The following is a 22,270-nucleotide window of genomic DNA, read 5'->3' on the forward strand; positions in this document are numbered from 1 at the left end:
TTCCAGACAGACCTTGTTCATGTTTCCATGTTCCAGACAGACCTTGTTCATGTTTCCATGTTCCAGACAGACCTTGTTCATGTTTCCATGCTACAGACCGACCTTGTTCATGTTTCCATGTTCCAGACAGACCTTGTTCATGTTTCCATGTTCCAGACAGACCTTGTTCATGTTTCCATGTTCCAGACCGACCTTGTTCATGTTTCCATGTTCCAGACAGACCTTGTTCATGTTTCCATGTTCCAGACAGACCTTGTTCATGTTTCCATGTTCCAGACCGACCTTGTTCATGTTTCCATGTTGCAGACAAACCTTGTTCATGTTTCCATGTTCCAGACAGACCTTGTTCATGTTTCCATGTTCCAGACGGACCTTGTTCATGTTTCCATGCTACAGACAGACCTTGTTCATGTTTCCATGTTGCAGACCGACCTTGTTCATGTTTCCATGTTCCAGACCGACCTTGTTCATGTTTCCATGTTCCAGACCGACCTTGTTCATGTTTCCATGTTCCAGACCGACCTTGTTCATGTTTCCATGTTCCAGACCGACCTTGTTCATGTTTCCATGTTCCAGACCGACCTTGTTCATGTTTCCATGTTCCAGACCGACCTTGTTCATGTTTCCATGTTCCAGACAGACCTTGTTCATGTTTCCATGCTACAGACCGACCTTGTTCATGTTTCCATGCTACAGACAGACCTTGTTCATGTTTCCATGCTACAGACCGACCTTGTTCATGTTTCCATGCTACAGACCGACCTTGTTCATGTTTCCATGTTCCAGACCGACCTTGTTCATGTTTCCATGTTCCAGACAGACCTTGTTCATGTTTCCATGTTCCAGACCGACCTTGTTCATGTTTCCATGTTCCAGACCGACCTTGTTCATGTTTCCATGTTGCAGACCGACCTTGTTCATGTTTCCATGTTCCAGACAGACCTTGTTCATGTTTCCATGCTACAGACCGACCTTGTTCATGTTTCCATGCTACAGACCGACCTTGTTCATGTTTCCATGTTCCAGACCGACCTTGTTCATGTTTCCATGTTCCAGACAGACCTTGTTCATGTTTCCATGTTCCAGACAGACCTTGTTCATGTTTCCATGCTACAGACCGACCTTGTTCATGTTTCCATGCTACAGACAGACCTTGTTCAAGTTTCCATGTTGCAGACCGACCTTGTTCATGTTTCCATGTTCCAGACCGACCTTGTTCATGTTTCCATGTTCCAGACCGACCTTGTTCATGTTTCCATGTTCCAGACCGACCTTGTTCATGTTTCCATGTTCCAGACAGACCTTGTTCATGTTTCCATGCTACAGACCGACCTTGTTCATGTTTCCATGTTCCAGACAGACCTTGTTCATGTTTCCATGCTACAGACAGACCTTGTTCATGTTTCCATGTTGCAGACCGACCTTGTTCATGTTTCCATGTTGCAGACCGACCTTGTTCATGTTTCCATGTTCCAGACCGACCTTGTTCATGTTTCCATGTTCCAGACAAACCTTGTTCATGTTTCCATGCTACAGACAGACCTTGTTCATGTTTCCATGTTCCAGACAGACCTTGTTCATGTTTCCATGCTACAGACAGACCTTGTTCATGTTTCCATGTTCCAGACCGACCTTGTTCATGTTTCCATGTTCCAGACAGACCTTGTTCATGTTTCCATGTTGCAGACCGACCTTGTTCATGTTTCCTTGTTCCAGACAGACCTTGTTCATGTTTCCATGTTGCAGACCGACCTTGTTCATGTTTCCATGTTCCAGACCGACCTTGTTCATGTTTCCATGTTCCAGACAGACCTTGTTCATGTTTCCATGCTACAGACAGACCTTGTTCATGTTTCCATGTTCCAGACAGACCTTGTTCATGTTTCCATGTTCCAGACAGACCTTGTTCATGTTTCCATGTTCCAGACAGACCTTGTTCATGTTTCCATGTTCCAGACAGACCTTGTTCATGTTTCCATGCTACAGACCGACCTTGTTCATGTTTCCATGTTCCAGACAGACCTTGTTCATGTTTCCATGTTCCAGACAGACCTTGTTCATGTTTCCATGTTCCAGACAGACCTTGTTCATGTTTCCATGTTCCAGACAGACCTTGTTCATGTTTCCATGTTCCAGACAGACCTTGTTCATGTTTCCATGTTCCAGACAGACCTTGTTCATGTTTCCATGCTACAGACCGACCTTGTTCATGTTTCCATGTTCCAGACAGACCTTGTTCATGTTTCCATGTTCCAGACAGACCTTGTTCATGTTTCCATGTTCCAGACAGACCTTGTTCATGTTTCCATGTTCCAGACCGACCTTGTTCATGTTTCCATGCTACAGACAGACCTTGTTCATGTTTCCATGCTACAGACCGACCTTGTTCATGTTTCCATGCTACAGACAGACCTTGTTCATGTTTCCATGCTACAGACCGACCTTGTTCATGTTTCCATGCTACAGACCGACCTTGTTCATGTTTCCATGTTCCAGACAGACCTTGTTCATGTTTCCATGTTCCAGACAGACCTTGTTCATGTTTCCATGTTCCAGACAGACCTTGTTCATGTTTCCATGTTCCAGACAGACCTTGTTCATGTTTCCATGCTACAGACCGACCTTGTTCATGTTTCCATGTTCCAGACAGACCTTGTTCATGTTTCCATGTTCCAGACAGACCTTGTTCATGTTTCCATGTTCCAGACAGACCTTGTTCATGTTTCCATGTTCCAGACAGACCTTGTTCATGTTTCCATGTTCCAGACAGACCTTGTTCATGTTTCCATGTTCCAGACAGACCTTGTTCATGTTTCCATGCTACAGACCGACCTTGTTCATGTTTCCATGTTCCAGACAGACCTTGTTCATGTTTCCATGTTCCAGACAGACCTTGTTCATGTTTCCATGTTCCAGACAGACCTTGTTCATGTTTCCATGCTACAGACCGACCTTGTTCATGTTTCCATGCTACAGACAGACCTTGTTCATGTTTCCATGCTACAGACCGACCTTGTTCATGTTTCCATGCTACAGACCGACCTTGTTCATGTTTCCATGTTCCAGACCGACCTTGTTCATGTTTCCATGTTCCAGACAGACCTTGTTCATGTTTCCATGTTCCAGACAGACCTTGTTCATGTTTCCATGCTACAGACGGACCTTGTTCATGTTTCCATGCTACAGACCGACCTTGTTCATGTTTCCATGTTCCAGACCGACCTTGTTCATGTTTCCATGTTCCAGACAGACCTTGTTCATGTTTCCATGCTACAGACAGACCTTGTTCATGTTTCCATGCTACAGACAGACCTTGTTCATGTTTCCATGCTACAGACCGACCTTGTTCATGTTTCCATGCTACAGACCGACCTTGTTCATGTTTCCATGCTACAGACCGACCTTGTTCATGTTTCCATGTTCCAGACAGACCTTGTTCATGTTTCCATGCTACAGACCAACCTTGTTCATGTTTCCATGTTCCAGACCGACCTTGTTCATGTTTCCATGTTCCAGACAGACCTTGTTCATGTTTCCATGTTCCAGACAGACCTTGTTCATGTTTCCATGCTGCAGACTGACCTTGTTCATGTTTCCATGTTCCAGACAAACCTTGTTCATGTTTCCATGCTGCAGACCGACCTTGTTCATGTTTCCATGTTCCAGACAGACCTTTTTCATGTTTCCATGCTACAGACAGACCTTGTTCATGTTTCCATGCTACAGACAGACCTTGTTCATGTTTCCATGTTCCAGACCGACCTTGTTCATGTTTCCATGCTACAGACCGACCTTGTTCATGTTTCCATGCTACAGACCGACCTTGTTCATGTTTCCATGTTCCAGACAGACCTTGTTCATGTTTCCATGTTCCAGACCGACCTTGTTCATGTTTCCATGCTACAGACAGACCTTGTTCATGTTTCCATGCTACAGACCGACCTTGTTCATGTTTCCATTTTCCAGACCGACCTTGTTCATGTTTCCATGTTCCAGACAGACCTTGTTCATGTTTCCATGTTCCAGACAGACCTTGTTCATGTTTCCATGCTACAGACCGACCTTGTTCATGTTTCCATGTTCCAGACAGACCTTGTTCATGTTTCCATGCTACAGACCGACCTTGTTCATGTTTCCATGTTCCAGACCGACCTTGTTCATGTTTCCATGTTCCAGACAGACCTTGTTCATGTTTCCATGTTCCAGACAGACCTTGTTCATGTTTCCATGTTCCAGACAGACCTTGTTCATGTTTCCATGTTCCAGACCGACCTTGTTCATGTTTCCATGCTACAGACCGACCTTGTTCATGTTTCCATGTTCCAGACAGACCTTGTTCATGTTTCCATGCTACAGACCGACCTTGTTCATGTTTCCATGTTCCAGACCGACCTTGTTCATGTTTCCATGTTCCAGACAGACCTTGTTCATGTTTCCATGTTCCAGACAGACCTTGTTCATGTTTCCATGCTACAGACCGACCTTGTTCATGTTTCCATGTTCCAGACAGACCTTGTTCATGTTTCCATGCTACAGACCAACCTTGTTCATGTTTCCATGTTCCAGACCGACCTTGTTCATGTTTCCATGTTCCAGACAGACCTTGTTCATGTTTCCATGTTCCAGACCGACCTTGTTCATGTTTCCATGTTCCAGACAGACCTTGTTCATGTTTCCATGCTACAGACCGACCTTGTTCATGTTTCCATGCTACAGACAGACCTTGTTCATGTTTCCATGCTACAGACCGACCTTGTTCATGTTTCCATGTTCCAGACCGACCTTGTTCATGTTTCCATGTTCCAGACCGACCTTGTTCATGTTTCCATGCTACAGACCGACCTTGTTCATGTTTCCATGTTCCAGACCGACCTTGTTCATGTTTCCATGCTACAGACCGACCTTGTTCATGTTTCCATGCTGCAGACAGACCTTGTTCATGTTTCCATGCTGCAGACAGACCTTGTTCATGTTTCCATGCTACAGACAAACCTTGTTCATGTTTCCATGCTACAGACCGACCTTGTTCATGTTTCCATGCTACAGACAGACCTTGTTCATGTTTCCATGCTGCAGACAGACCTTGTTCATGTTTCCATGCTACAGACAGACCTTGTTCATGTTTCCATGCTGCAGACCGACCTTGTTCATGTTTCCATGTTCCAGACCGACCTTGTTCAAGTTTCCATGTTGCAGACCGACCTTGTTCATGTTTCCATGTTCCAGACAGACCTTGTTCATGTTTCCATGTTCCAGACCGACCTTGTTCATGTTTCCATGCTACAGACCGACCTTGTTCATGTTTCCATGCTACAGACAGACCTTGTTCATGTTTCCATGCTGCAGACAGACCTTGTTCATGTTTCCATGCTACAGACAGACCTTGTTCATGTTTCCATGCTGCAGACCGACCTTGTTCATGTTTCCATGTTGCAGACAGACCTTGTTCATGTTTCCATGTTCCAGACAGACCTTGTTCATGTTTCCATGCTACAGACCGACCTTGTTCATGTTTCCATGTTCCAGACCGACCTTGTTCATGTTTCCATGTTCCAGACAGACCTTGTTCATGTTTCCATGTTCCAGACCGACCTTGTTCATGTTTCCATGCTACAGACAGACCTTGTTCATGTTTCCATGTTCCAGACCGACCTTGTTCATGTTTCCATGCTACAGACCGACCTTGTTCATGTTTCCATGTTCCAGACCGACCTTGTTCATGTTTCCATGTTCCAGACCGACCTTGTTCATGTTTCCATGCTACAGACAGACCTTGTTCAAGTTTCCATGTTCCAGACAGACCTTGTTCATGTTTCCATGCTACAGACCGACCTTGTTCATGTTTCCATGTTGCAGACCGACCTTGTTCATGTTTCCATGTTCCAGACAGACCTTGTTCATGTTTCCATGCTACAGACAGACCTTGTTCATGTTTCCATGCTACAGACAGACCTTGTTCATGTTTCCATGCTACAGACCGACCTTGTTCATGTTTCCATGCTACAGACCGACCTTGTTCATGTTTCCATGTTCCAGACAGACCTTGTTCATGTTTCCATGCTACAGACCGACCTTGTTCATGTTTCCATGTTCCAGACCGACCTTGTTCATGTTTCCATGTTCCAGACAGACCTTGTTCATGTTTCCATGTTCCAGACAGACCTTGTTCATGTTTCCATGTTCCAGACCGACCTTGTTCATGTTTCCATGTTCCAGACAGACCTTGTTCATGTTTCCATGCTACAGACAGACCTTGTTCATGTTTCCATGTTCCAGACAGACCTTGTTCATGTTTCCATGCTGCAGACCGACCTTGTTCATGTTTCCATGTTGCAGACAGACCTTGTTCATGTTTCCATGTTCCAGACAGACCTTGTTCATGTTTCCATGCTACAGACAGACCTTGTTCATGTTTCCATGCTACAGACAGACCTTGTTCATGTTTCCATGCTACAGACCGACCTTGTTCATGTTTCCATGCTACAGACCGACCTTGTTCATGTTTCCATGCTACAGACCGACCTTGTTCATGTTTCCATGTTCCAGACAGACCTTGTTCATGTTTCCATGCTACAGACCGACCTTGTTCATGTTTCCATGTTCCAGACAGACCTTGTTCATGTTTCCATGTTCCAGATGAACCTTGTTCATGTTTCCATGTTCCAGACAGACCTTGTTCATGTTTCCATGCTGCAGACCGACCTTGTTCATGTTTCTATGCTGCAGACCGACCTTGTTCATGTTTCCATGTTCCAGACTGCTGCGTCGGCTCACTACACTGCTCTCCCAGCAGGCCACACTCATGGCCTCCAATGAAGCCTTCAAGAAGCAGGCGGAGGGCGCCAGCACTGCTGCAGAGACCTACTTGGAGAAGAACAAGCAGCTGCAAGAGGTGACCCACAAACTCACTTCATCACTTTGTTTAAATGCATTTAGGTTTACCTTGAAACATCTTGATTTTCTGAGTAGCCTGCTGCTCTGTTTATCAGCATCAAACAACTGATTCAGTTAGAATCCCAGTCAGTTATACTAGGATAAACTCCTGGGTCCAATTCTAGTCAGGACTTCAATCTGAGCCTCCTGAATATACCTTCATGTTGGAGAAGTTTCAGTCTGTAAAGTTGGATCAGCACCAGAACAACAGAACCTGACCATCTTTGATTTCCTGCAGTTTATGTTCAAAACATCATCGGTGGGTCATTGAGGTGCTAGAAGCTGGTTGTTTTTCCACTGAATCCGCAAACGTTAATAATAATAATAATAATACGCTAATGTGGTGATGTTAGAGGTTGCGTTTGCAGAGACACTTGTTGACATGATGTTCTTCATGATATCAAAGTGTCTCTATGAACTCCAGAGCCAGTTAAGAACTGGTTCTAGCACCAGGTCTAGTTAGGAACTAGAACCTCTTTGTTGGGATAACTCTAAAACAGCAGTGGGTCAGAATCTCTCCCTAGATTTTGTGGAAACCAGGTGATCAACTCCAGAGTAAATGTATCTATGTTGTGCAACCTAATAAGTATCTTCAACTAGTTCCAAATAATTGGATGAAACTTTTTTTTCCCCTCAATAACTGGTTATAACCAATTATAACCAGTTATAACTGGTAATAACTGAAACTGATCAAGCTTAGACAGTCAGGAGGGGATTGAATACTTATTTCCCTCTCTCTGTGTAATTGCTGCAGAAGCAGTAAGTTGGATTTGTTCTGAGCAGCTGAAGTTGTCCCTGCTCCCTCAGGATTTGATCTGTAGCTGAGCGTCTGATTTCAGCTGTTTGTTTCATGTTCTGTACCAGCTCTATTACCATTAATATGATGGAGCATGAAGATGTGGAACCTGTTCTCTCCCTCCGTTCCGACTGTTTAGTTTTTTATTCCTTATCCTTGCTTATCCCATGATGGTTTAAAACGACAAGAAATAGCTCCAGCCAGCCCAGTTCCTAAACCCAGTTCCTAAATTCCTCTTTATTCCTGGATCTGATCCAGACTCTGACCTTGGTCTGGCTCTTTATTCTCTGACGCTTCTTCAGGAAATACAAACTCCCAAAGATGGTGGCCCATTTTTACACAGTCTCTGAGAGATGAAGATGGAGAGATCTGCTGCTGGAACTGAGCTTTAATATGATTGTTGATCTGGTGTCCTGGATTAAGATGAGCTCATTCATCTGAGTTACTCTCACAGATCCAAATTTCCCAACCAACACCTCACAGTCATGAGACAGACTCATCTTGCAACATTACATTCCTCAGTGGCAGTGAGTCAGATCTAGACTGCACTGATGAATTTATGTGCAGATATTTATTCATGGTGAAAGGAACCATACCCGGCTATTTGGAAAGTTATATATGTGTTGGAATGTTGATATAAACCTCCTTTAGCAGTCTGAATAACCTCCATGAGCTGCCTGTAGAACATTCTTCAACAGTGGAATAACCTCCTCTAGCAGCCAGCAGTAGTAGAACCTTCTCAAGAAGCCTGTAGAACCTCCTTTAGCAGTCGTTGTAACTATGGTTCTGTGAATTTCTGGATGACAACCAGTAGCAGTAAATAAAGTGACATGTCCCCTTGTGCTCCGTTCAGGTCAAGATCTGGTGTAAACACAGTCACATACGTTACACAAAGCCTACCTCGCTGCTGTGTCTCAAAATAACACCTAGGAGGCTACTTTCGCTCTCCTGGGATCTTCTTGTTTAGGAGAAGGTCTGAGTGACCCGTGTGACTGGCAGTCATCCAGAAATTCACAGAACCATAGTTACAACTTTCCATTCTGTTTCATACCTCCCTGACTGCCAGTGGCAGTAAACAAAGTGGATAGCTTGTGCCAGCAATGTCACAAGGAGCATTATACCCACCTATCACTCAGGAGGTAAAAGCCAAAGGCAGGACAGCCGAAACCAGTGTAAACCCGTGGGCCAAATCAAGGCGGTAGAAATGTGCACGGAGTCGCCCAGGATGCTGCTGCATGTTTCTCAGCAGCACACCCTCATCGCCGTCCAGGACATACAGGTCCTTCTCAAAATATTAGCATATTGTGATAAAGTTCATTATTTTCCATAATGTCATGATGGAAATTTGACATTCATATATTTTAGATTCATTGCACACTAACTGAAATATTTCAGGTCTTTTATTGTCTTAATACGGATGATTTTGGCATACAGCTCATGAAAACCCAAAATTCCTATCTCACAAAATTAGCATATCATTAAAAGGGTCTCTAAACGAGCTATGAACCTAATCATCTGAATCAACGAGTTAACTCTAAACACCTGCAAAAGATTCCTGAGGCCTTTAAAACTCCCAGCCTGGTTCATCACTCAAAACCCCAATCATGGGTAAGACTGCCGACCTGACTGCTGTCCAGAAGGCCACTATTGACACCCTCAAGCAAGAGGGTAAGACACAGAAAGACATTTCTGAACGAATAGGCCGTTCCCAGAGTGCTGTATCAAGGCACCTCAGTGGGAAGTCTGTGGGAAGGAAAAAGTGTGGCAGAAAACGCTGCACAACGAGAAGAGGTGACCAGACCCTGAGGAAGATTGTGGAGAAGGGCCGATTCCAGACCTTGGGGGACCTGGGGAAGCAGTGGACTGAGTCTGGAATAGAAACATCCAGAGCCACCGTGCACAGGCGTGTGCAGGAAATGGGCTACAGGTGCCGCATTCCCCAGGTCAAGCCACTTTTGAATCAGAAACAGCGGCAGAAGCGCCTGACCTGGGCTACAGAGAAGCAGCACTGGACTGTTGCCCAGTGGTCCAAAGTACTTTTTTCGGATGAAAGCAAATTCTGCATGTCATTCGGAAATCAAGGTGCCAGAGTCTGGAGGAAGACTGGGGAGAAGGAAATGCCAAAATGCCAGAAGTCCAGTGTCAAGTACCCACAGTCAGTGATGGTCTGGGGTGCCATGTCAGCTGCTGGTGTTGGTCCACTGTGTTTTATCAAGGGCAGGGTCAATGCAGCTAGCTATCAGGAGATTTTGAAGCACTTCATGCTTCCATCTGCTGACAAGCTTTATGGGGATGAAGATTTCCTTTTTCAGCATGACCTGGCACCTGCTCACAGTGCCAAAACCACTGGTAAATGGTTTACTGACCATGGTATCACTGTGCTCAATTGGCCTGCCAACTCTCCTGACCTGAACCCCATAGAGAATCTGTGGGATATTGTGAAGAGAACGTTGAGAGACTCAAGACCCAACACTCTGGATGAGCTAAAGGCCGCTATCGAAGCATCCTGGGCCTCCATAAGACCTCAGCAGTGCCACAGGCTGATTGCCTCCATGCCACGCCGCATTGAAGCAGTCATTTCTGCCAAAGGATTCCCGACCAAGTATTGAGTGCATAACTGTACATGATTATTTGAAGGTTGACGTTTTTTGTATTAAAAACACTTTTCTTTTATTGGTCGGATGAAATATGCTAATTTTGTGAGATAGGAATTTTGGGTTTTCATGAGCTGTATGCCAAAATCATCCGTATTAAGACAATAAAAGACCTGAAATATTTCAGTTAGTGTGCAATGAATCTAAAATATATGAATGTTAAATTTTCATCATGACATTATGGAAAATAATGAACTTTATCACAATATGCTAATATTTTGAGAAGGACCTGTAGTCACAATCCTGGCAGAATGGTAGATGGCAAATCTATTGGCCTACGTAATGTGCATGAGCGACCCAATGTGACAGCCTGTATTTGAAAAGTGCCTGCCCCCAGTTCTTCCTACCATTGCATACGTACACCTAGTTCAACTGCCGAACAGCACTTATAGCCGCAATGCACAGCTGCAGCGCCCAGACTAGGAACAGCAAGTTCTCCAGCCTCTGTTCCTCGGATAAGAACGGGGGAGGATAATATGCTCCACAGCCAGTAATGCGCCCCCATCTGTCTGCCTACCATTACAATGATTTTAATGCTGTTAAAAAGACATTGGAGGTACCTCAAAATGTCCTGCAGGGAACAAAAAACCGGGTCAACCCTGGTCACTGCACTATGTTGCAAAGCATCAGCCACAATAAGCATAAGCTTTCAATGTAGAAGGAGTCCAGGCATTCTGTAGTGTCTGGTGGATCTAAGTCTCAAAACTCTCTAGGGGCTGCCAGCTCCCTTCAGCGGCCACACTGTGAACTGAAAATGGCCGGGGACGGATGCCACACCTTTCTGTCCATCTGGGACAACAGGTCCCCTCTCACTGTAAGTTGCCACGGCTCCCTGTCCAACAGGTGGAGGAACATTGGAAACAAAGACTCTTATTGGCCACTCCAATGCCGCTAGGAGAACCCTCTGAGTTGATGAGCTCGCCCAGTAAAGAGTGGGCAGGATCAGCGGAAACGGTGGAAAGGCATACAGCAGCTCATTGACAAGGGCATCCATCCCTATCGGGAAGCTGGGCTGTACCAGGGAAAACCACAACAGACAATGCATCGTGCTCCCTGAGACATCGAGATCTACCTGTGCCTCGCGAAACCGATCCCACCATCTCCTCTTTACCACCTGAAGATGCAACCGCCAATCCCCTTGGTGGAGCTCTAGTGGGACAGGCAGTCTGCCGCAAAGTTTGACCTGCCTGGCAGGTGCATCGCCCTCATGGAGATGAGCTAAGGATATGTCTAAGTCCATAGTCTCTGGGCGTTCCTCAGGGACTGCAGTGACCGGGTTCCACCCTGACTGTTGACATGGAACACTGCCGACGTACTTTCTGTCTGGACGAGCACATGCTTGCCTTTGAGAAAGGGCAAGAAGTGCCTCGGTGCTACAGCCCTGGAGCTGCGGTTAATGGACCACACCTCCAGGAAATGTACAGTATGTGCAGCTGCAACTTTTGCATGACCCAAAGCGCCTGGACGTACCTGTATTGCCACACTGTTCCCCATCCCAGGGGCGATGCCAAGGGCAACCCTGTGTCGCAAGTACACAGCGTCTTTCCAGCAACAGGGAAGAGCCTCGCACCTGGGCATTACCCGCTTGTGTAACAGGGGGTCCGTGTGGCGGGCATTGAACCACCACTACAGGGGACAAAGATGAAGCAGGACAAGGGGTCTCGAGGCCGTGCCTGCCAACAGAATCCCCAACAATCTCAGCTGCACCTAAACCAGGGGTTGCAGCTCCCAGATGAAAAGACTCAAGCAGGGCCCAAATCCGGTCCATCTGCTCTGCGGTAGGCCGTGTCAGCATGGCTACTGAATCCAGGGCTGTTTGCTGTGTTCGGGCTCAGGGAACTCTTTTGCAAATTCACCGTCAACCTCAGTGCCTGGAGATGGGCCCTGGTTGTTGCCAAACACGCTCGTGAACACCCAAAGAGCCAGGCACGGGCTGAATGGCAGGACCACAAACTGGTAAATATGCCCTGAAAGGCAAACAGCAGGTACTTCCCGTGTTCCGGATGGATGGGAACATTGAAATATGCGTCTTTCAAATCTATTGAAGAGACCCCTGAAATCCAGCGTCAGCCGAAGGGAAGTTTTTTCTTTGGTATGAGGAAATATGTCAAGTAAAACCCGTCGGCCTGCAAATGTGGAGGCATGACGACTATGGCCCTTTTGTCCAGAAGCGTTTGAATTTCCTGCAACAAAACCTGACCCTGTGCAGGTGCTGTTACTGATGTCATCTTGACCCCTGTTGGTGGTGGGGGGCTAGGGTAGACCTGCAGCTTTTAACCTTGGGACATGGTTGTTAACACCCACACATCTTGGCAATGGGCCTCTCAGTGGTTCTAACTAGGCGATGACCCAGTTAGAACTAAGCTTCAGCTGTTGGACAAAATGACTTACGTCTGACTCTAGTATACTTCAGTAGACAGAGGAGATCATTGTCAGTACAAGGAATGAAATGTGCCCAAATCTTGCTGCTGCAGAACAAGCCCAGATCATCAGTCCTCCACCTCTGTGCTTGACAATATGAGGCGTTTGTGCTGATCTGCTGGATTTGGTTTCTTGCAAACATGGTCTTGTGCATTATGGTCAAACGTCTCTACTTTGTCATCTGTCCAAAGGACATTGTCCCATAGATCTTGTTCTCTAGGATTGTGTGATAGGACATGGAGTGTAATGATGGATTCCTTGAACCGTGTTGGAATTCCCAGAAGACCTGACCTCAAAGGCCTTTCACAGAAGGGTGTGATATGGATCTACACACCGGATGCCCTCTGATTTATCTGGTTCTCTGATTTCACTGCAGCGCTAGCTCTAGGTGACATACAGCAGTGTGTGTGTGTGTGTGTGTGTGTGTTCTTGTACTTGTTGCTGAGTGAGAACCATTTTTCGTATTTTTATCGCAAAGTGAGGACATTTTGACAAAGTGAGGACATTTTGACAAAGTGAGGACATTTTCTTGGTCCTCACTTTTTCAAATTCCGTTCTTGGGACAGGGGTTAGGTTTAGGACTAGGGTATGAATTGAGTTATTGTTAGTGTTAGGGTTAGGCACTAAAAATCAAGGAAAATGAATGGAAGTCAATGGAAGTAACCGACAAGTCCTCATAAAGATAGTAAAACACGGATGTGTGTGTGTGTATGCATACACATTGGCATGTTCTTGCTTAGTGTTGCGTGTTGTAGCAACATGTCTGCACAAGGACGAAGCACCTGCTGGTGTCAGCGTGATCCCCATCACTCAGGGGAACTTCTGCAGTTACATGAGGAACATCTCCGGACTCTGCGCTGCAGCTGGCAGGACAGAGACACGGAACTCTCCGGCAAAGCGAAAGGTGGAGGAATCTGTTTCTACCTTAACAGTGGTTGGTGCAACGACGTGACAGTGATTCAGCAGCACTGTTCTCCAGACCTGGAATCCTTCATCATAAACTGTAAGCCTTTCTATTCCCCCCGTGAGTTCGCTTCGTTCATCCTGGTCGGTGTTTACATCCCGCTGCAAGCTAACGTGCAGGTCGCACAGCGCATGCTCGCCGAACAGATACTGAGTGTGGAGCGGACCAACCCGGACTCCTTAGTAATCGTCATTGGCGACTTTAACAAAGGTAATCTCACCCACGAACTCCCCAAATATAGACAGTTTATAAAATGTCCGACCAGAAAGGACAACATTCTGGATCACTGTTACACCACCATCAGAGACGCTTATCACGCCGTCCCACGTGCTGCACTGGGCCAATCCGACCACATCATGGTCCACCTGATTCCTGCATACAGGCAGAAACTAAAGCTCTGCAAACCTGTTGTGAGGACGACAAGGAAGTGGAGCAGTGAGGCTGTGGAGAATCTCCAGGCGTGTTTAGGCTGTACAGACTGGGATGTGTTCAGGACTACTACCAACAGTCTGGACGAGTACACAGAGGCTGTGACTTCCTACATCAGCTTCTGTGAGGACAGCTGTGTACCATCATGCATCAGGGTGAGTTACAACAACGACAAACCCTGGTTCACAGCTAAACTCAGAAGGTTAAGACTGGATAAGGAAGAGGCCTTCAGGAGTGGGGACAAAGACATATACAGAGAGGCAAAGTACAAGTTTGGCAAGGCAGTGAAAGAGGCCAAACGACTGTACTCTGAGAAGCTCCAAATCCAGTTGTCAGCCAACGACTCTGCGTCTGTCTGGAAAGGGCTCAAGCAAATCACCAACGACAAGCCGAAAGCCCCCCACTCCATCAACGACCGACGCCTCGCCAACGACCTGAACGAGTTCTACTGCCGCTTTGAAAGACAAAGGGACAGTCCTGCAACCATCCCCCACGACACCCCCCAACAGCTGCAGCCACAATCCACCACCCCCACTTCCCCAACCTCAAGAGGGGCCTTGGCACCTCCAACCCCCACCCTGAAGTTCCCCCCCACCATCCCCCTACCCACGCCGAGGACGGCTCTTTCCATCCAGTAGAGGGACGTCAACAAACTCTTCAGGAGACAGAACCCCCGGAAAGCTGCTGGTCCGGATTCTGTCTCACCAGCCAGCCTGAAGCACTGCGCTGATCAGCTGTCTCCAGTCTTCACAGACATTTTTAACACCTCACTGGAGACATGTCATGTGCCAGCCTGCTTTAAGTCCTCCACCATCGTCCCTGTTCCCAAGAAGCCAAGGACCACAGGGCTTAATGACTTCAGACCCGTCGCCCTGACCTCTGTGGTGATGAAGTCCTTTGAGCGCCTTGTGCTCTCACACCTAAAAGACATAACCGACCCCCTCCTGGACCCCCTGCAGTTTGCCTACAGAGCCAACAGGTCTGTAGATGATGCAGTCAACCTAGCCCTTCACTTCATCCTCCAGCACCTGGACTCCACAGGAACCTACGCCAGGATCCTGTTTTCGGATTTCAGCTCTGCCTTCAACACCATCGTCCCAGTTCTGCTACAGGAGAAGCTCTCCCAGCTGAGTGTGCCCGACTCCACCTGCAGGTGGAACACTGACTTCCTGTCTGACAGGAAGCAGCGCGTGAGGCTGGGGAAGCACGTCTCTGACTCTCTGACCATCAGCACCGGTTCCCCCCAAGGCTGTGTTCTCTCTCCTCTGCTCTTCTCCCTGTACACCAACAGCTGCACCTCCAGTCACCAGTCTGTCAAGCTTCTGAAGTTTGCGGACGACACCACCCTGATCGGACTCATCTCTGATGGTGACGAGTCCGCGTACAGATGGGAGGTGGACCATCTGTTGGACTGGTGCAGCCAGAACAACCTTGAGCTCAACGCTCTAAACACAGTGGAGATGGTTGTGGACTTCAGGCAGAACCCAGCCCCACCTGCCCCCATCACCCTCTGTGACTCCACAATTGACACTGTGGAATCTTTCCGCTTCCTGGGAACCATCATCTCCCAGGATCTAAAGTGGGAGCCAAACATCAGCTCCCTCATCAAGAAAGCCCAGCAGAGGATGTTCTTCCTGTGGCAGCTGAAGAAATTCAACCTGCCAAAGACTATGATGGTGCACTTCTACACAGCCATCATTGAGTCCATCCTCACCTCCTCCATCACCATCTGGTACGCCGCTGCTACAGCCAAGGATAAGGGCAGGCTGCAGCGTGTCATTCGGTCTGCTGAGAAGGTGATTGGCTGCAGTCTACTGTCGCTCCAGGAACTGTACACCTCCAGGACCCTGAAGCGGGCAGGGAAGATTCTGGCTAATCCCTCCCACCCTGGTCACAGACTCTTTGAAACTCTCCCCTCTGGCAGGAGGCTGCGGTCCATCCGGACCAAAACCTCACGCCACAAGAACAGTTTTTTCCCATCTGCCACCAACCTGGTTAACAAAAGCCCGGAAACCACCTTGACACTCTCCCTTTCCCCCACACCCCCCCTTTTTTGCTGACCTGTAACTCTATGCGTTACATTAACGCTCAGCTTGGACTCCTGCTTTACTTGTACAATGATCACCTGCACTGTTGTATTGCTCTTGCATCTTATACTGCTCTACATTTACTCTCACTCACTTAAACCTGTGCACATATATTTATATTATATTGTAGATATGTTTATACTGTTTCATTTGTACTGTATTGCACCAACTACGCCAAAACAAATTCCTTGTATGTCCAAAAACGTACTTGGCAATAAAGCTTTTCTGATTCTGATTCTGATTCTGTGGTCCAGAGCAGGAATTGTGAGGAGAGAAAAGACCTCTACAAGCAGAACAGAGACATGTTCCTGTTCATATCCATGGCACACCTGAAGGAAGCTGAGAGCTGCTGTGGAGGGAGATATCTTTGAGCTTATTTTGGAAGTGGACATCATTTGATTGACTCAAAGATCTGGTTCTGTGTGAGCAGCTAAAGGTCGGTAAAGAAGCTGACTCTTTAGAGCGATAATGTTGTAATCAAGACCACCTAACTCCAAACTGAGCTGAGACCAGAACCAGAACATACCAAGACAGGACCAAGATTTTGAGAGAGGTCAATGAGACCGTTTTCAGAATCATTGCTGTAATTATATTAAAGTAGGTGTTTCTGCAAACTAAAGAAAATCTGACTACAGCTCATTAACAAGCTAGCCTCTTGCAGGTCCAACTGGTGCACCTAACTGGAAAGGTTACCTTTAGGTAAACCCAAACTTCTGTTGAGCAGAACCTGAACAACATGCATATTAGAAAAAGGTACACTAGCAACAGAGATATTTAAAAACTTTAGAGGATTGTAAAGCAAAGGCCATTCAGGAGTTTGATGTGGCCGCAGCTGGTCCCGGAGCTTCAGGATCCACCAAGCGCAGACGTATCCAGAACATGGGCTACAAATGTTGCTTTTCATGGCCAAGCCATTCCGGAACCAGAGACAACGTCTGAACCACCGTACAACGGGCAAAGGAGAAAAAGAACTGGACTGTTTCTCAGTGGTCCTAAGTCCTCTTTTCAGATGAAAGTAAAGTTTGGAAACCAAGGTCCCAGAGTCTGGAGGAAGAGTGAAGAAGCCCAAAATCCAGGTTGCTTGAAGTCCAGTGTGACGTTTCCACAGTCAGTGATGGTTTGGGGTGCCATGTCATCTACTGGTTCTGGTCCATGGGGTTTTCTTAAGTCCACAGTCAACCCAGCCATCTACCAGGACATTTTAGAGCACTTCATGCTTCCCTCTGCCAACAAGCTTTATGACGATGCAGATTTTATTTTCCAGCAGGACGTGGTACCGACCCACTCTGCCAAAGGCACTAAAAGCTGGTTCAGTGACCATAGTGTTACTGTGCTTAGTTGACCAGCAAACTAGGCTCACCAGAAACTCATAGAGACTCTATGGACCTTCGTCAAGAGGAAGATGAGAGACACCAGAACCAACAGGGCAGATGACCTGAAGGCTGCTACAAATGCAACCCGGGCTTCCTGAACACCTCAGCAGAACCATGCTGCATTGATGCAATAATTCATGCAAGAGGAGCCCAGAACAAGTACTGAATGAAGACATGTACAGAACCTGGACATACTATTCTGTAGGCCCACATTTTGGGATTAAAATCTTTTTAATTGGTCTGATGTAATATTTGAATGATTTTCTTTAGTAACTGTGACCCTGAATCATCAAAATGATCTCAAACACTTGAAATATAATCCACTCTGTGTGGGATGGATTCACCTTTTGAATTGAAAAGCTGAAGACAATTACCTTTCGATAAAGATGTCATTTAAACTGCAGCTGTAATATTAAGTCTGCAGAGACTGACTGAGGTCTGAACTCAGGTTTCAGGTCCAGCTTCAGGTTGATGTCCTGTTGCTCTGCAAGTTTCCCTGCAGATTAAAATGGCCACAGGCAGACTACTTAAGTTGTACAACTGAAACCTTTTACCCAGGAAGCTCCTGGTCCCTGCTGCACCTCCAGATGGATTCCTGCTCATTCTCATGTTAAAGTTTCTCTTGTTTTTAAGCTGAAGTAAATGAAGTTTTGCATTATAACTGAGTATGACTGAGAACATGCACAAACACTTGCTGTACATTTAGGTCAAAGCTTATAAATCTGGATGTTAACTCACAGATTTTTGTGTTTCCCTCAGAAACTCCTCGAGGCTGGAATCGAGTTACCAGAGGCCGGGAAGAAAGGAGTAGGACTACAGGAGGAGAACAAGAGTCTGAAAGAGGAGCTGAAGACCCTGAAGGAGCAGCTGCAGGACACCAAGAAAGGTGAGAAGGAGAAGAGAAGAGGTGATGAATCTATGAGAAGGTTTAATCTGACTTATGATGTAATGTTGCGATGCAGCTCTACAGAAGTCGGACAGCGACGTGTGTGCAATGAAGAAACAGGCCGAGAACCTGACTGTGGAGTACGACAGACTGCTGGAGGAGCACAGCAAGCTGCTGGTAAAACTCTTCAACCTGATCCCGTCCGGTTATTATTCCCAGGACATGGAAAACTTTAGTTTCTGTAAACGTCCTCCTCAGTGGAAGGTCTTCAGCTGGAGGCACAGACATGAATCAGCTGTGACCCATAGCAAACCTGATCTCAAAATGAGCTGTTTATAAAGAGCAGAAACTCGTTTTACTGTGCTGTTATCTTTCTGCTGGCAGGTAGCGTGTTCTGCCCTGTTCTTTGACTACAGGCTAAATGTTTTTACTGCCCTCTTCTCCGTCTGCAGGCAAGCAGCGACAAGAAGTCAGACTGAGCAATAAGCTTGTTTCCAGATCCTGTCATCTTTATCGCTGGCCTCTGAAGATTGCAGTTTCAACTTCGTCATCCTGCTCAGTGATCTGATGAAAGGTGACACACTGCGCTGTGATTGGACGATCTGTCTGAAGTCTTCTTCTGTCTCTGTTTACATCTCTGTACCTGAGAGGTTTCTGTTTGTTTTTTTTCTCTCTCTCTGAATCGCTCTGATTTCTATGTCTTTGTCTTTGAAACAACATTTCTGGTCCTCTAAAGGAAAGTGACTCCTGCAAGAAAAGATGAGCTTCATTCCGAAACAAAAACATCAGCCGTCATGCTTGGAACTTTGCACGTTCTGCTTTAAAATGAACCAAAAAAAATGTAAAACGTCCTTCCGTCTAAAACTGTTGTTTCCTTTGATGGTTCTATGGTTATGACTGTTTGTTTGAAACCGTTTCTGTCTTCACTTCAAACCATAAACGGAACCAAGCTCATCTAGTCTCAATTCTGGATCAGTTTGGCCTTTGAAACATAACGGTTTTTCTGATTTATTGATCAGATTTTGTTTTGGAGGGAAAAATATATAATAAACTTGTGGATATGGAAGGGCATGTGTTCTGTTTGTTTCTGTATCCAGCTCCTGAAAGTCCATTGATCATTGGTTCTGGTGTTCTGGTGCTGCAACTTCTCTTTTACTTGATGTTCATTTCTGTTTTATTCATCAAGAATAAATGAAAAAATTTGCTTCAAACAGTTCTGTTTCTGATCCAAGAACATCTTCACTGAAGGTTTGAAGCGCTGGATTTTAAAATGATGGATTTTCTATTTAGGATTTCAAAATATTTCACAGCAGTTGAAAAAATATATTTGTTTCAGTTCCATGCACACACTCATTCACACCTAAGGGCAATTTAGAGAGACCAATTTACCAAACAGTCACCTTTTTTGGGACTGTGGGAGGAAGCCGGAGTACCCGGTGAGAACCCACGCATAATGTTTTTTTAATTTAAACTAAATGTCAGGTATAATAAAGATAAATTAGTGTGTACCATAAGATGTTTCAGAGAGGAACAGGACATAAAGGGGTTGCTGTGTTTATTTTTAAGTATTTCAATAAATGTCAACATCTCTGCATTACAGATGTGAACAGATGAGCTGATGGAAAAACAAAAAGGCTCAAAACAGAAAAGGGAAACTTCAACTTATCAACCTTTCTTCAGTGTTTCATGTTAAACATAGCCGCCCATCTAACTCCTCCTCTTTGTCTCCATGAAGCAGCTGTTGGTGCTAACGTCAGCCCGTTTTCAAAAACCGGTTTGAGCTGCTCTGCTGAGCTTCTGCTGCAGCTCAGCTTTTACAGTCGACCCAAAAGCCTCGCCTCTGAACCCTCCGACAGGTTGACCATGACCTAGGACAGGAACCTTTTGAGGCCTCAAGTATTTCAGGCTGCAGACTTGCATGCAGCTGCCATCTTTTCTGTAAAAACAGGGTCAGCTTCACATGTTTCCACCCTACACTGCTGAGGGAGATTTACACCCAGAACCAGAAATTCCAATGAAAGACCAATACAATTTCCAGTACCATCAGGACATCCATGAATGCTTTACATACATACATATTTTCATTTATTGGCATATACATGCATGCATAATTATAGACTTATTAATATATGTATACATACATAAAGAATGGTCATTCCATTCAGCGAAGCTGGTCTGATTAGGTAAAGCATATTGCGTAACTTCCTGTATTTTCTGTTGCAACTGTAGGATCTATTTGGTGTTTCAGACAATATCAATTTCATCTAACTTCTCTTAACTGTGACATTTCTGACTTATTCTAACATATAAGCACATTATAACACTTGTTCTCTGTTGCTGCCCTTGGTGATTGGGAACACTTCATGTTTCAGTTTCTCTTGGTGTGTTTAAAGGTTGCTAGCTTAGCATTACCTCTAACACTAGCATGGCTCGGTGTTTCCCACAGTGATCGTCTCTTGCTGAGTCCTCCTCTCTCCTGCTTTGTGTGGCAGATGTTTAGTTATTCCTCTGCCTCCTTAATTAATAATCGTACCTGTAATAAATGGAGCTTTGGAGGCTCGGCTCCCAGCAGTCTCAGGCCGGCTGGGTGACGCTACATAGAAGTCATAGTCCTTTTGTTTTTCACTGTGTCCTGTCCAGCAGAGTAACATTTAGAATTGTTTGAGTGCCATGAAGCCCAACAGATTTACTTTCACAAGAGCATAACAGGCTAATTTGCTATATATATACAGGTCCTTCTCAAAATATTAGCATATTGTGATATAGTTCATTATTTTCCATAATGTCATGATGAAAATTTAACATTCATATATTTTAGATTCATTGCACACTAACTGAAATATTTCAGGTCTTTTATTGTCTTAATACGGATGATTTTGGCATACAGCTCATGAAAACCCAAAATTCCTATCTCACAAAATTAGCATATTTCATCCGACCAATAAAAGAAAAGTGTTTTTAATACAAAAAACGTCAACCTTCAAATAATCATGTACAGTTATGCACTCAATACTTGGTCGGGAATCCTTTGGCAGAAATGACTGCTTCAATGCGGCGTGGCATGGAGGCAATCAGCCTGTGGCACTGCTGAGGTCTTATGGAGGCCCAGGATGCTTCGATAGCGGCCTTTAGCTCATCCAGAGTGTTGGGTCTTGAGTCTCTCAACGTTCTCTTCACAATATCCCACAGATTCTCTATGGGGTTCAGGTCAGGAGAGTTGGCAGGCCAATTGAGCACAGTGATACCATGGTCAGTAAACCATTTACCAGTGGTTTTGGCACTGTGAGCAGGTGCCGGGTCGTGCTGAAAAATGAAATCTTCATCTCCATAAAGCTTTTCAGCAGATGGAAGCATGAAGTGCTCCAAAATCTCCTGATAGCTAGCTGCATTGACCCTGCCCTTGATAAAACACAGTGGACCAACACCAGCAGCTGACACGGCACCCCAGACCATCACTGACTGTGGGTACTTGACACTGGACTTCTGGCATTTTGGCATTTCCTTCTCCCCAGTCTCTTCTCCCAGGAGAGGAGGATGAAATAATTATGCCAAAGAAAAAAAAAAATTACCAGTCCGAAGAAGCCACCGATCCCCAACGAAGAGAAGCCAGCCAGAAGTGTGCAGCAACAACCAAGAGTGTGGCACCACTCCAAAAAAAAAAAGAGCAGACCAACCAACCCAGTGCACCAAGAATATGCCGCAAAAGGAGGGCACACAACCAACATGG

At 45.7% G+C, this 22,270-nt stretch overlaps 1 protein-coding gene across 2 annotated transcripts in view; it reads left to right on the forward strand.

The window, feature by feature from the left end:
* The window catches only part of bcap31 (B cell receptor associated protein 31), a 40,018-nt gene extending 20,409 nt beyond the window's left edge, over nt 1-19,609 (forward strand). For both annotated transcript variants that reach the window (XM_047382778.1, XM_047382838.1), the window contains exons 5-8: nt 6,757-6,892; nt 18,417-18,543; nt 18,620-18,720; nt 18,996-19,609. In XM_047382778.1, the coding sequence (XP_047238734.1) occupies nt 6,757-6,892; nt 18,417-18,543; nt 18,620-18,720; nt 18,996-19,022 (391 nt within the window). In that variant the 3' untranslated portion in view covers nt 19,023-19,609. The remainder of the gene's footprint in view (nt 1-6,756; nt 6,893-18,416; nt 18,544-18,619; nt 18,721-18,995) is intronic.
* The last annotated feature ends 2,661 nt before the right edge of the window (nt 19,610-22,270 follow it).

The sequence above is a fragment of the Girardinichthys multiradiatus genome, chromosome 1 (genome assembly GCF_021462225.1).
Source record: "Girardinichthys multiradiatus isolate DD_20200921_A chromosome 1, DD_fGirMul_XY1, whole genome shotgun sequence".
NCBI classification, from domain to species: Eukaryota; Metazoa; Chordata; class Actinopteri; order Cyprinodontiformes; family Goodeidae; genus Girardinichthys; species Girardinichthys multiradiatus.